At 33.2% G+C, this 14970-nt stretch overlaps 1 protein-coding gene across 1 annotated transcript; it reads right to left on the reverse strand.

The window, feature by feature from the left end:
- Positions 1-13702: 13702 nt before the first annotated feature.
- Positions 13703-14727, reverse strand: LOC148169335 (uncharacterized). The gene is made up of 5 exons (XM_088044151.1): positions 14622-14727; positions 14309-14569; positions 14216-14254; positions 14110-14138; positions 13703-13718 (listed from the first exon to the last, which is right to left on the reverse strand). The coding sequence occupies exons 1-5, from the start codon at positions 14622-14624 to the stop codon at positions 13703-13705; spliced, it is 348 nt and encodes a 115-aa protein (XP_087900277.1). The 5' UTR covers positions 14625-14727.
- Positions 14728-14970: the final 243 nt, after the last annotated feature.

Here is a 14970-nt window from a genome sequence, read left to right on the forward strand (position 1 = left end):
TCAGCTTCTAGAGCTTTGTCAACTATTGAGCGTATGCAAAGTTTCAAAATTTTATCTTTAAAATTAAAGACGATTTTGGGGGTGGGCACAAGTGTTGCCGAATCCTGTATTCTTTTATACAATTCCTGTATGTATTTCATTAATCTGTTGTTTTTTTTTTTGGTAAGCTCCCCATATATTTCTAAATGCTGGTAGACTAAGAGGATCAACTGGTGAGTACAATTCTGATTTTTTTTTTTTCGCATTTTATGTATGTTCTGCGTACAGGAGGTTTGGAACTGTTGCTGCCAAATTTAAGCCGAAAGTCTATTTTTAAATTTTGATCAAAAACTGTTAATGATTTCGGGGAAAGTTTCACATTTGACTTCAGTGCCAACTAGCGGCGGTTAAATCGTAAGGGGCATAGAAAGAAAGCATTTTCCACCATACTTTCTATGTTATTGCGTTACTTTGTAGCAATTTAGTTTTCCGAGACTGTTTAATCGGTTGTTTACTCACTAAAATTTTCAGTGGTACGGATATAACAATTGTTCTTGTACTGTGCACTAAATTGTCCAAACATGGAACTTTCTCGTGAGCTGTCGCAAAATGATTCAAGGATTCTGTGCCCCGAAGTTTTAGATGCAATGCCACAAATAATCCTCGAGAGGAAACTCGCCGATTACAGAACCGATTCCTGTAAACATGAACAGCAAGACGACTTATTCCACGCACTTCCCTGTAAATTAAATGCAGATCAGCCATTTTGACAATAAAAAACTAGCTTTAATTTATAATAAAAATCAATAACATTTCCGAACGAAAGACGACAATGAACTAAAGAATCTGCTGTGTTTATGCATGAGTTCATGAAACAGAGCGCGGAAAGGTGTACCAGAATTCATGACCCATAGAGCAACGGAGAGTGCCGACAGCAATACAGATGGTAAAAAAAAAAAAAAAAATTAATTAAGTTTAACAGTATTCGTATAGGATAAAAAATATTACTACCAATCTCGGAAGCGTATTCTAGAGATGGAGTAAATATCCAAGGCAACGAGAGTGTAATGTTTCTCTGACCAATGAGTGATAGTATGTGTCCATAGATACCGATTTCCAAATACTGTTTTGCTTCGGGATTGGCTACCGTTTTTTCATCTTAACTCGATTATTTTTTGAGCAAAAAAATTTTATTTCAAAATTTTGGTTCGGAATTGTTGCTTCCATAAGCCTTTTTTCTCTAGGTCATGAGTTCTGGGACACGCTGTATAGTTTCAATATCACTGATAGTAGTCCAATAGAAACTAATTAATAATTTGATCTTGATATTAACGATACAATTGAACTCTGTCAAGTGTTGCACTTTTTGGAACTCCTCTCACTGACCACTCTGATTCAAAGATGTCGTTTCGATTTCCTCAGTGCTTGCGAGAAGACCATGGATTGTTAGTCAAAGTACTGTTTTTCAATTTCTTATTTGTGCGCCACTGGAAAAGTTCAAAAGTACTGAGAGTAAACTGAAGAACAACAAAATCTCGCGAATTTATATAAATTGTTAAGTTTCTATGAATACAGGCGATTTCTGAGTTAGTGTCCTCTAAGCCATAAAATGGGGTTTTAAATCAGTAATAATCACCTCCTAATTACCCAACATACGATTTTCCTTTGGGAATGTGATGCGGTACGACTCTCGGCTAAGTCAATCAATATAATATCAATAAGGGAAAATTATTAAGATATCTGGGGCAATCAATAAAAAATTAGAGAATATTACTTAAAAATCAGAAGTAAGACGACATCAAAATAAAATCAGCTGAAGTTAAACGAAATCACAAGGAAATCAGGGAAACTTTGACAAAATCACTAGACAATCAATGAGGAAATCAGGTGAACTCAGATGTATGTCATTTTTGAGAAGCATTAACACCTGGTAAATACCAATTTATAAATGAATAAACTTAAACAAGCAAGTCGATCTCAAACAATGGGCCCCAAAATTTAGATTATTGTAGCTCATTTATAAATTATTGTTCAAATCTTAAAATGTTATAAAGTTTTTTGACTCGGCCATTTTTCGGTATGCCTGTTAAATTTGGCAGCGAAAATCCCAAACATCCTGTATGTATAAAAATTCTAATTATCAAGAATACTGAAGTGCAATGTTTATTTGCGAATTAACGAAATTATTCCTAGAAACGCACCAATTTATATAAATTTGCGAAATTTTGTTATATCGTTTTTTCTTGATATGACGTGATGTCCAAATGAGAGGCTACACCGGGTGTTTTATATTTTTTCTTCTTTCATTGTAATAGAATTCGCAATGAACTTAGAAACCGCGAAAGGCGCAGACAGAGTTATGAATTTTCTGCGAGGTATTGTTAAATTTGTAATAGCAAAGCCCGTTGGTTCTTTAATTTATTTTTTGTTAAACTTTTTATTCTTTTTTCCATTTAAACATTATCCGGAAAATTTACATTTTGCCATGCGTAATTATTTCTATCAATGCTTCAAGAATCGAAAAACACAAAATATGATGTTATCTTAAAATTTCCTTTTCTAAATGTTAAATGACTAAATATTATTTACTAGGTGGTCCTCGGAATTCTGTAGATCTAATAAATAAGCAATCCCAAATTATAATCCAACGCCACGGAAAAACGAGGTTCACGAAAGAAGCGAAATCTACAGAATTCCGAGGGCCACCTAGTTAATTATTAATTCGTTCCGTAGAATTAATTATTTGAACGCGATCGCGGTAATTTTCTTCATTATCACACGTCGTACCTGCAATTGTCTTTTTATTTGGGGCGCTCACCAACAGCAAAAGTCGACAAAAATTACACTTTCGTTGTAAACATATTCTGGCTGACGATGACGTCCAACCTACAGAACCATTTGTACGGCGAATCTTTAATCGCGCATAAACTTCATCTTCTTCAATTTGAATTTGTTACCAATCTGGTCTTAGAATAATTTATCCTTTTGTTGTTTTCTTGACGCTACCTAGATTAATAACTGATTTATTGAAGAAAAAACACCTCCACTAAATGCCGATGAGATGATTTATCAATTTTGAAAAACCTAAATAATTGTCTAAACATTTGACATTTTAAGTTTCAGTACTGTCACCCATTTGGCAGAGTGGCCAAATTATTTTTTAAAACCAATAATAATGCGTCCTCTTGCGTAGCATTTTAGAATGATCTTCATTTTACCAACGCATACGCTTCCGGGATTGGTTATCGCTTTTTGATCCTAGCTCGTGTACTATTAGCGATTCACGTTCGGTAGCAGAAATTAATAGATACTTTTGTGTCGCTACGTTGAATTTCTAAAATAACTAGGAATTAAACATTGGCATTATTGTCGATCAAATAAATTTGTCATTCAAATTTGACAATACAACGAGATGGAATCAAGTATGATTAGACAAGCAGTTTCAAAAAGAAGAAAACAGGATCGGAAAGAACAAAGTCAGAAATTTATGGTTAAAATCAATGTCGCAAAGCGCACCAAACAACTGAAAAAACTTTGTTTCACACTGCGAAAAATTCCACCAGTCATTGTAACACTAACAAAGTCAGATTCAGAAGATGATATCGATGAACTAGTTTTGAATCTGATGATTTTCTTCTTTTTCGTTTGGAAAACAAATATTACCTTTAATGACAAACCAAAAACTGTCATTTGGATGACATCTGTTTTACAAGATATTACACTAGAAAAATTATAACCTTAGTTACACAGCTCAAAAATAAAAGTTACTAAATTTAGTTTCTTCTACCGAACGTGAATCTTTAATATTAGTGTAAGACGATTTGTATTTTCTGTATTCCTGTCCCCCTGTATAACTAAATTTTCAGCAACATCTATGAGATAGTTGACCTTAAGAAACTGATTTATTGTATACCATCTTATGGGATGTTTCAATACACCAATTTTGTTTTGTAGTATCCTCATACAATATACTTTTGTGTAACATCAATTTGAACAAGTTTGAAACTCTTGAGTAAAAAAATCACTTCGAAATGTAGACTTGCCAAGAGTTGGTTCTGTATGCTAATATGTATAACATGATGTGGTAGGAGAGAGGGGGGCATAGTGGGGAACTTAACAATCAATTAGTCACGCATCCTAAAATAATAGGAATTAACAATTTTTTTTACTAAATGTCATTGACTAATGTATTGCGGATGATTTTTGATGTACTTTTTTTATTACAATAATAAACTTACAACATGTCAGCATTATTATGAAAAATGAGATTTGCCCCGCTTTACCCCGTATACAGGAGTAAAGTGGGGTACCCTATGAGGTAATCCAATTTTTGAATAACTTTGTACAGTTAATTGCAAAATTAAAGGAACGACTCTTACACCATATTTCAACTGAATCTGTGGTCCAAACTTCAACACGGACTGTTATCACCTAGTTACATTTTTACTTTTGTTGTGTTTGCTATTTATATCTGAAATATTGACAAACACGTCAACCTGACAGAAACCAGAAAATATTTTTGATTTTGCACAAATTTAGAGACTAATGGTCAATGTTGCTCGTTACATGAAGAGCTTCCTGTCTTAATCTTGTGACTGTAGGTTGGGTGTAATGAAACCCCCAATGTAACAGCAAACGAGTTGTAGTTTAATTTAATCGAGTCAGTTTTTAACACTTTAAAGCCTGGAATAGATTGGAGAGAATCTTGCGACACTTTTAGCGCAAGTTCTTGCTTATGTGCTTACATTGTTTGCAATAAATAATGCGAGTTTCTCTAGCGAGAATCTGGTGAGTTCTGGCTTTTGCAGTTTCTCATAGACCCCTTATTTGAAAGAACTTGAGCAAGATCAAAAATGCTTGTATACACTGGAGAGAAAATCGCTCGCGCGAGAACTTTCGCGAGTTCCTGAGAGTCAACTTACAGCGGTAGTTACGTTAGGAACAGCACAGAAACTCAGGCGAGATTTCTCGCAAGTCAAGTAATGTTTATATTATGACTTCGCTCATTTAGATTTTTAAATTAAAACCCTTACGTTGAGATGTCAATAATTGCTGACCGTTGCACATAAAACAAAAAGAATAATCGAAATTTAAGATGTAGATAACGTCGTCATTTCGTCTTTATTCAAAGATATTCATTAGTTCCACTTGCTTTGTTACTAAACTTACGAGCAATTAAACGAATCCAAAACGGTCAAATCACAGTAAAATTCGGAAAAACACAAGTGTTTTATTTACAATTTTTGTTTTTTAAGTTAAAGATCAATTGGTCATAATTACTCCTTAAATCGCCAAATAAATGTTGGTAAAAACGGTCGGAATATCTAAAATATGTTGATATTTTAGATATTCCGACCGTTTTTACCAACATTTATTTGGCGATTTAAGGAGTAATTATTACATCTGTGGTAAGTTATGTAGGGGCTTCTAGGCCAAGTCAAATATGACGCAAACTATGTCTTTTAAAGAGTTTGATTCACGATGAGTTTTTCCTATAAAATTTTAATCCTGCGAAAGAAAAACGTCAGTGAAATTACCAAATTACATTGTGGACATAATAAAATTTGTTCAGGTTTTTGAGAGTTTTGTCTCGTAAAACCAAAAGTTCATGTAAATATGTATCTTGGTGGACTGAGACATTAATAGAAAGTTTGGCAAAAATAACATTTGTAATTGACCATAACATTTATTAAGAAAACAGGTGGAACCAGGTTGTCGATAAAAAAACCTTAATTAATATTTAATTGCCGCCCCATTCTTTTCTAGCACTAATTACAGTCTTCTTGACATGGAAAGAACGGTTTCTCAAACAGACGATTGATCAATATTTTGCCATACGTTTTTGATTGCGTTCTACAGGTCATCTTCGTTTTGAGGTCTTACACACATTAATCTTATACAGATTTTTTGCGATGATTCCCCAAATATTTTCTATTGGATTTAAGTCAGCACTACGTGCAGGCCATTTTAAAACTAACATTTCGTTGTCGATAAAAAACTGTCTTACTAATCTTGAAGCATGCATGCTACTATTATCATGCTGAAATATAAAATCGTCACCCAATGAGTAAGTGGCAGAAGGATTTAACATTTTCTAAAATGGTGCGGTAATGTTGTGCGTTGAATCGTCTATCCATTTTCCAGCACACTCCCTGATCGCCAGCATATATCCAGGCCCAAACATGGACTGATAATCGTCCACTACGACGTGAGGGCTTTACATACCTCTCTTCAAATCTTGTATGTCGAGGCCTGTACACTCTCAATTTCCCATTAGAAAAAAAATGAAAATATTTTTCGTCTGAAAAATAGACATTTTGCCAAAAATTCTGACCAACATGAAGATAGTCGTTTGTGAATCGTGTTCTTTGCTGCTTATGTTCTTCAGTAAGTTCGCATTTCGTCGCAGCGGGGTGGTTCTCAATGCCCTGTTCCTTCAATCGACGATGCGCAGTCCATACAGAGCATGGAAAACTTGTTTCCTGCAATGATCGCGCTACAGTGGTAAATGGGTTATTTTCAACATAATTGATGAAATTTTCGTCGTTCTCAGCACTTGATGCTCTATGTCTTCCTTGTCCTCGTCTTCTTGAAAGGCTGCCTTTTGGTCTCCATTTAGTGATCAAGTTAAATATCGCTGTCTTTGACGAATTTAACCGATTGGCGATTTGCTGAATAGACCAGCCTTCGTCCCTCAGTATTATCGCGACTATTTTGTCATGTTCATTTAGATGAACCCTCATTTTTGTTTATTCAACTAATAAACTGTTCATACAATTTTTGACAAATTAAATTATAATTGTCTCCCAAATTTGTCAGAAAGCAGCCCGATTTAATCTGCAACTCTGTAGTCGTTCCTTTTAATTTTGCAATTAACTGTACCTACTTAGAAAAAGTAACATTTTAAAATGGCTTGGTCACCAATGCATATTGCACATAAATGAGTAGGTTCATCATATTTAACCACTACATTTGTATGCTTAGATTTGAAAAAAACTAGCTCCCCAATTTCGCGAATTTTTTAACAAAAACACTGGATTTCACATTTTCTTTCATAAAACATACAGGGCTAGTCACGAGAAGATTACTTCTGAAAATTATATTTTCGCAACCCAAAATACTAATGCCCTGTACTACTCGATACTGCCAAAATTAGAAATAAAATGCTGAATCCACGATTGCTTTAGGGTGGTCAATGTCACTTTGACATTATTTATTTAAATTTCGTCTTTATTCTTAATTCCGCTCCATTAGAGCCCCATTAGTTCGAAGTACCTCTATTAAACTGTCCTATACCGAAGTTGTAAGTGCTCGACCAATAATTTTTCTCCTTAACATGCATGATATGTTAGGTTGCGTTAAGATGATGAGAAAACTGAAATGATTCTTATCTACAGAGAATGCCAAAAATGCTGTGGCGGCTGCAGACCTTTATCGTAAAGATATCCACATCGAAACTGAGCAGGGTTGTCTATGGACACTCACGTAACCTCCTTTTCCGTAATTGTCAAAGTGACACTGTCAAAGCCGAAGCAATCGTGGATTCAGCATTTCCTTTCTGATTCAAGTTGTATCAAGTGACTTAAGAAATAAGTATTTTGGGTTGCGAAAAAATCATTTTCAGAAGTAATCTTCTTATGACTAGCCCTGTATAGATTTTCACATTTTGTTTTATAAAACACACGTGGTCAAGTGTCAACTGACAACCAATAAAAACACGCTATTCGACTTTTTTCACGGCGTTTGATTTAAGCAGCAGGAGTGTTGCTCCGCTATGCCCAGGTTCCCCGCTATGCCCCTCTCGCCCCTACTTACTTCCTCAAAAACCCTAAAATTGTTAGTTTTTTATTTGAAAAGGAAAATTCTTTTCTGTCTTAAAGAAGATTTTAAGAGTAAAAATGGAAGAGAAATCTTTGTTCTTCTGACGTACCGATTTGGATTTTCGTAAAATTTAAAATTGAATAGAATGAATCTAATTGAACGATTTTAAACACTTATATTTATTATTTAAACAATTTACATTTATTTAAACAATTTACATTAAAAATAATTACAGGTTCAAAAATAGTTACTTTTTTTGATTAACCGTTACTCCATGGTCGTAACGCTAACCGACACCATATAATTGAACATTTATCTAATCGTATTTTTTCTTTTAGCCAAAACACTAGCAAAGGATATCTTAAAAGATTGTAAACATTTAAGCGAAGAGAAAATGGAAGATGGTAAGTTGAAATAAGTTGAAGATTAGATTCATTTTTATTTTTTGTTAATATTTATTTGAAATCAAGTTTGAACCATCGACAATTTGAGGCCGGTAATAAATGTTCTTCACCCTTATCGTTTTGTGTCTATAATAAATATCTATTTTCTCGATAGCTTTTTTTAAAATGTGCTACATTAATCTCAAAATGCAAGGCTAAATTGCACTTTAACCTTGAGGGTAGACAAAAAAGTGATAAAAGCAAGAGCTGGTAAGTGACACTTTGACATCAAGGTTAGACAATATACCTTGACATCATTTCTCAATTAAATACAGTGACTTTTATTAATCATAATACAGACTTTTTAGCCTTATATTCATCACCATTTATTCATCAATGTAAGGTTTTTGGTTGCAGAAAGAATCACTTGTTTCTGATAAAAAATTTGACGCTATCAAATTCAGAATTTTGGGAAATGTTAAATAAAAGATTTTCAGAAAACAATTATAGTCAGAATTTTATAACTTTGGTTTAACTCCGCCTACCTTTTAGGCCAATAGAATTTTGGATGAAAGTCTGATTCAATCTGCAACATTTTGATAGTTCGTTGATATTTATCTGAACTCAGGGTAGATCTGTCCATACATTAGAAGATGAAACACCATAAAAATCGACGAAGGTTTCACGATTAATTGAATTCCTGCAAGACTGCAAATCTTCATGACAAGTGTGACACTAAAGACGTCAAATTTTTAATTATGTTGGGTAAAGGAGGCTAGCCATTCCTTGATTCGACAAATTAAAATCGTCATTTGTTCATATGGACGGGTTTAAATCAAAGTTATAAAATGCCTACAATAATGTTTAAAATGTTTTGTAAAAAAGTTTATCATTTGATGGCTTTATGTTAGGGTAAATAAGAACTATCATTATTATTAATGAAGACTGTGTTAAACCGAAATTATTTAAATCCGACTTTATTTAAATTAAACATTTTTATCGTTTTGTGTGCCTAATAATTTTTTATTACTAAAGCTGATTTTACAGAGAAACATAATTTATAAATTTGAAACAGAAACTGCAGGCTACAAAGGTAATGAATAAGTTATTGCCTAATTACATTGTTAAAGAAACTGAGTCAAAGATAGAAATTTAAAAAGTGTGTTATGTACGTGAAAATTAAATATCACCGAACACGCGCATAAAAGGGATAGCCACCATCATATGTTATCAAAATTACAATTTATTCCCCAAACACCAAATTTGACAAAAAATGCTGACGCGCGTTTCGATAGCAATGCTATCATCATCAGAGCGATGATTAAACTGAAGTTTAGTTAGTTATCATCTGATGATGATAGCATTGCTATCGAAACGCGCGTCAGCATTTTTTGTCAAATTTGGTGTTTGGGGAATAAATTGTAATTTTGTTAATTTGTCAACAACACCAAGAATTGGTCCAATAAATTTTCTTTGACCATCATCTGTGTCCACAATGAGAAATTTTAAAGATGTGTCGTTTTAACTTTTAATGGCATTAATATGAAAATTATAAATTATAATCAGAGTTTTACTTAAAATTTAGAGATTGCATTTTTAAATGTGAGATAAATTATGACTGAAACCTAAAACTTGTATTAATTGTTTAATCTCCACTTGATACCACACCACTGCTAGGCCAAAGATGAGTTGCGCGTCTGTGCAGTGGAGAAATGTACTAATGCGCACAATATTGTTTGGTGATTCACGATGTGTTACATAAAAGAGACTAGTAGCTATTGTATTTTAACTACCCTTGATGTTATGGAATCACATTTTTGTTCACTCCTGAGGGTGGGTACATTTTAAAAGCTGCTATAGAAAAAATGAAATAAAATTAAATTAAAATTGATTCAATTTTTTTCAGCATATATACATATAAACACGCTAACGGGGTGGAAAATTAAACAAAAAGGTAAGTTAAAAAATAAATGATGGTAATCATTGCGATTCTGATTCGACGTTGCTATGAACATTGTTATTGAACAACATGAATAACAACTGAACAACACAGTTAAGACGGTAACTCAGAACAATCTTGTTAACAATTAATGTTATAAATCGTATACTGAATAATTAAAATGGTTATGAAATAGAACTTAGCAATCTTGCTAACTTGGCCTTGAATTTTGAACTGTGATTTTGACAATTCTCAGAGATTTTTGACAAGTTTTCTTTTTCCTGGAATTGTTGCTATTTTGCATGAATGTTAAGAAAATAGCATAAAAGCTACCACGGACTAATGAATTTGTTGATACAGTTTATTGAATGCAAGATTATTACTATCGCTATGTTTTCGGGTGCAAATGACAAAATAGGTGTAATCAGTGGCTCCGAATACGTTAAGAAATTGGAATTTTGTCGTAAATTTGAATTTAGTTTTTCAGATTTCTTCGGATGTAGTAGGAAATCGTAGGTTTGTTTCTAAGGACGCATTAATAAATTTACAAGTTAATTCGCTATAAAGATACTTATCTTGTAAATGCATCTGCTAAGATGAGGTTGAATAACTTCCAAAAAAATTTAAGCCGGAATGAAATTGTAGTACAAGCTTCATTTGATTGACAGCAGTTATCCGAGCCTTATAATAAATTAACATCCAGTTTTTAAAATAAACAACTAATAAAGCTAAACCTACTTGATTTGCCACATTTTGGTACTATTTTATCAAGTTTTAGCGAAACTTTGCTGGAGCTGGGTGTTATGTACCAAAGTCTAATAAGGTCTTATAAATGGTTATTTTTTTTCAATATTTAATTTAAATTATAACAAAAATCAACCACAACCATAGAATTGATTGGAAACAATATGGTTGTAAATCATAATTCATAACTCATAACCATCTCGAATCAGAATTGCACTGAATATTAGTATAGACACAGCTATAGCATATTCACGGAAACCAATTATTGCGTCCAAACAAACATTTCTGCCTAAAAACTGCCAACTTCAGATTATACTAGATGGTTAGGTGCAGTTGACTTTTTGTTTTGACGGAGTGCATATTACGGAATTTTTATAATATGAGATTCGGGAAAAGACTTCCACGACACTTTTAAAAAAAGGACTTAAAAGCTTCCAGTAGCTACTGGACAAGAAGAAATGTCATATACCTACTTATAAAAAGTACGTTTTTTAATAAGATGTAGCTACTTGAAGTTAAGTTATCATGTGTTAATTTTTGACGACATGACTCGTTATTGTGGATATACTATAATTTCGTTTAACAATCATCCGTTAAACGTATGAACGTTCAAAGTGACAACATTATTACAGGTCGCGCGTTATAGGATGGCAAGAAAAAAGCACGGATACATTTTATTAAGGTTTACTCACTCATGAACGATAAATTCAAAACTGTTTCGACACTATTGGATGCGCCTTCTTTCTCCATCCAACTTTTGTTATTGTCTCTGAAAAAAAATCGAGTAAAAATAAACATTTAGATAATACTAATATCAATTTGTGTTTTGTGTTGTTTATGTTTTCTTACATTGTTATACTTTTTCCACAATAATCAACAGATAAATAAATAAGCAACTACAGTGTTTTTAATTAACTTAATTTTTATTCTCAAATTATCAATAAATAAAGTAAGGTTAAGGGACTAAAAATATCCAATTTTGAATTTGCTCATGAGATAAACTAAACAGAAAACATTTTTATAGCTTTGATGGGTACTTGAGTTTACGGGTTATAGACTGTTTTTGATACGCGAGTGGTACACGTAACCACGTAGTTATCGTTGAGGTGGTATTAAAATGATGCGCTGATTCGGATATACTGAGAAGAATTGATGATTGTTTGGCTATGTGACTGTAGGTTTTCTATAATTAAGTTATGCCAAAGTGAGAAATATTATATAAACGGTTAGAAAAGTAACTACGCCAAAACTGTCGAAAACATAAAGGAAATAGAAAACGGATGACCATGAATTCCAAAAACGAAGTTATGGTTATGATTGAAGCTGTCGATAATAATCATCAAATTATCTGACTTTTTCAAGAGATGTCCAAGATGTAAAAAACGATAAGTCTATGGAGCAAGTGACCTATGAAAAACGTATTACTGGTTGCATCTTTCGTTCGTCAGAGTCGTAAAATTACGTGAATCAGTATTGTACAAATTTTGTCACTAATTTGAACATTTCTCGATTAGCACGTTCTGTGTTTGGTAACACCCTTTCATTTCTTGGTCATAAAGATTATGTTAAGATAGAACGAGGTTTGTTCTGGACGAACAACAAAATATGCAATTATTTTCAAAATTCAATTGTGGTAAATCATAAGTAATGGCACATTGTTAACTGTTGACATAACAATGCATGGGGGTTATAAATTGAAACAAATTCTAAAACTTTGGCTACAGTTCCAAAATTTGGTCTAATTGTGACCGTGAAAGTGCAAATTAAAAATAAATACAGTGTATGTTTAGAATTTTTGTGATAAATGTAAAATTCTTATCGGAAACTATAAAAATGTATTTTAGATTGAATTCCGCATGTAGGGCTCAATTCAAATTTAATTTTGCGTTAACGCAAATCGTGGTTACCATAAATAGTGCGGCTTCTATCAGGCAGCTTCATTTTACTCGAATTTTTAAGCTAAATTTTAATTACTTGTTTGCACTACAATAATGATGTGGCAAGTCGTTTAATCAACTACATCTTTACTCCATGTTTTAAAAAATAGCCGATTTTCGCTTTATTTTTGTTTGCAAGTATGAGTACGGCAACTTTGCAAATGCGTAACTGATTTGCGGCACTGAATTAGAATTGACCAGGCTTATTATCACTTGAGGACCACGTTATATCGTGTGATTCATTAAATTTCCATTCTAGGTAGGCCGTGTATTTTGGACGTGCGTTGACTTCTTGTTCGATAACTAGCAAATCTCGCAAATATTAAGTCGAAACTACTGTAATGGTGTTAGTTACGACATGAATTTTTTTCTCAAAGCCAACTGCGAATGGAAATTTAATGAATCACACAATATAAAAAAAGTTTAATAATATATACAGGGTGGCCCATCTCAGACTTTCGGGCTCAATATCTTTGTTATTTATGAACGGATTTTTCTAAAATTTAAAATATAATTTCTTGAATAGGTAAGGATTGATGGGACATTACCAACGTCATCCTTGTCTTAAAAATGTTGATTTTACTTGTCTTATTTTAAATTTTAACTAATTAAGAGTTATGTCATTTTATAAAACATCAATAATCATACGCGTGTGTGCCAAAAATCAACAGTCAAGCAAGCCAAGTTGCCGAGAAAAAGACTAAAAAGAACCTCAACATTTCCAAAAGATACAAACTGATAGTCGCCTATGAAACAATCGACTTCTACAGCGAGTTTAGATTTTGGACATCCCTGACTTGTTGATCAATCCGTGACGTTCTTGACATTTGTGACATTCATTTGAGGTTATGTTTATTTTTGAGCATTATGATGAATACGATTAATTTAAACTTGCACATTCACGATCTGTTGTAACTAGTCACAATGCATTAGACCGAGCATCTTTTCTCGACATTTGTGATATTTCTCCTTTGAGGTTATGTTTACTTTTGAGCATGATGATGAATATCGTTGATTTAAACTTGCGCAGAACGATTTATCTCGATCTTTTAAAAATGGAAACTAATCACAACGCATCAGGCAACGTTTTGGTGCAAAAAATGCGTAGATACAAGGAAATGTGAGCGAAAAAGTTGGTCGTCACCAGAAAAATGATTGCAGAATGGTTCGCTATGAGGTGCAACTAGTATTCACGACTTCTTTAGAAATGTCACTGGTTTATTGGAAATGGAAATTCAGTGACACGTATGCAGTGAAGCGATTTGACTCATTTATGATTGCATTTACGTTAAAACAGTAATCTCACTTATGATGAAGACATCCTTTTTCAGGAAACTACTTTACTTTGATTAACAAATAATATGTCACAAGGTATTTTATTGTAAAGTACAAAGTTTTAACAGTGAATAAACTATACCAGTGACAATTAAAGCAATGTAACATCGTATTTTCTACAATAGTAATGAACGAATGTACAAAAATTTACAAATGTATCAGATATTTACACAATCTAACATGTCTCTGTACTTTGAACATTTACAAGTGCAAATAATGCTGGAATATTGCGTTTGGTCACTGCCATTTTGATTGTTGGCGAGACTTGGCCTTTTCTTTTTTACTATCGACTCATTTCTTGAACTTTCCTGTAACGAAATGGACACAAGCAATTCGGGGCAGCATAAGTTTTTGGATATGTTTTGTGATGGTGAAGAATAAATTTGCGGTACCTTGGTCCGAGCAAATCGCTTGTCCCTTGTCGCTTTCAACTGGAACAATTGCTTCGATGGTACTAGTCTTTTTCCTTCGCTGAACACTTACCATATCATGTTGCGGGAACTCTTCATCGAATTCATCAACAAGCAGGGTTTTGCACTTTTAGCAGCTTGGTTACTGTCTGTCAAACATATCCACCCATGTTAGAAGAATCCAGTGGCATAGTCGTTCATGGTGGTCAACAACACCAACAAGTAACAGTCTGTGTTGAAGTACTGCATAATTTTCAGTGGGTTGCTTTCAGTCTTGTTCGTCTTTTTTTCACTCGTCCAAGTTATTAATTAATGTTGCAATGGCCTGAAGTTAATTGTTCGTTTAAAGAATTATCCCATAGAAAGAGTCGACCGACGATATTTTGTTAGAAATATCATGTGTGCAATTTTCATTGGAACGT

Source organism: Gnatocerus cornutus, chromosome 8 (genome assembly GCF_029298725.1).
Source record: "Gnatocerus cornutus isolate USDA-ARS CGAHR chromosome 8, icGnaCorn1.1, whole genome shotgun sequence".
Taxonomy (NCBI): Eukaryota; Metazoa; Arthropoda; class Insecta; order Coleoptera; family Tenebrionidae; genus Gnatocerus; species Gnatocerus cornutus.

Bases quoted from the DNA above. Each gene is read 5' to 3' on its own strand.
- LOC148169335 (XM_088044151.1), bottom strand. The intron at 14,255-14,308 runs GTAAATATCTGA...TTACTATTGTAG, and splicing joins ACAGAGACATGTTAGATTGT to AAAATACGATGTTACATTGC. The intron at 14,139-14,215 runs GTTTATTCACTG...AAAGTAAAGTAG, and splicing joins CTTTAATTGTCACTGGTATA to TTTCCTGAAAAAGGATGTCT.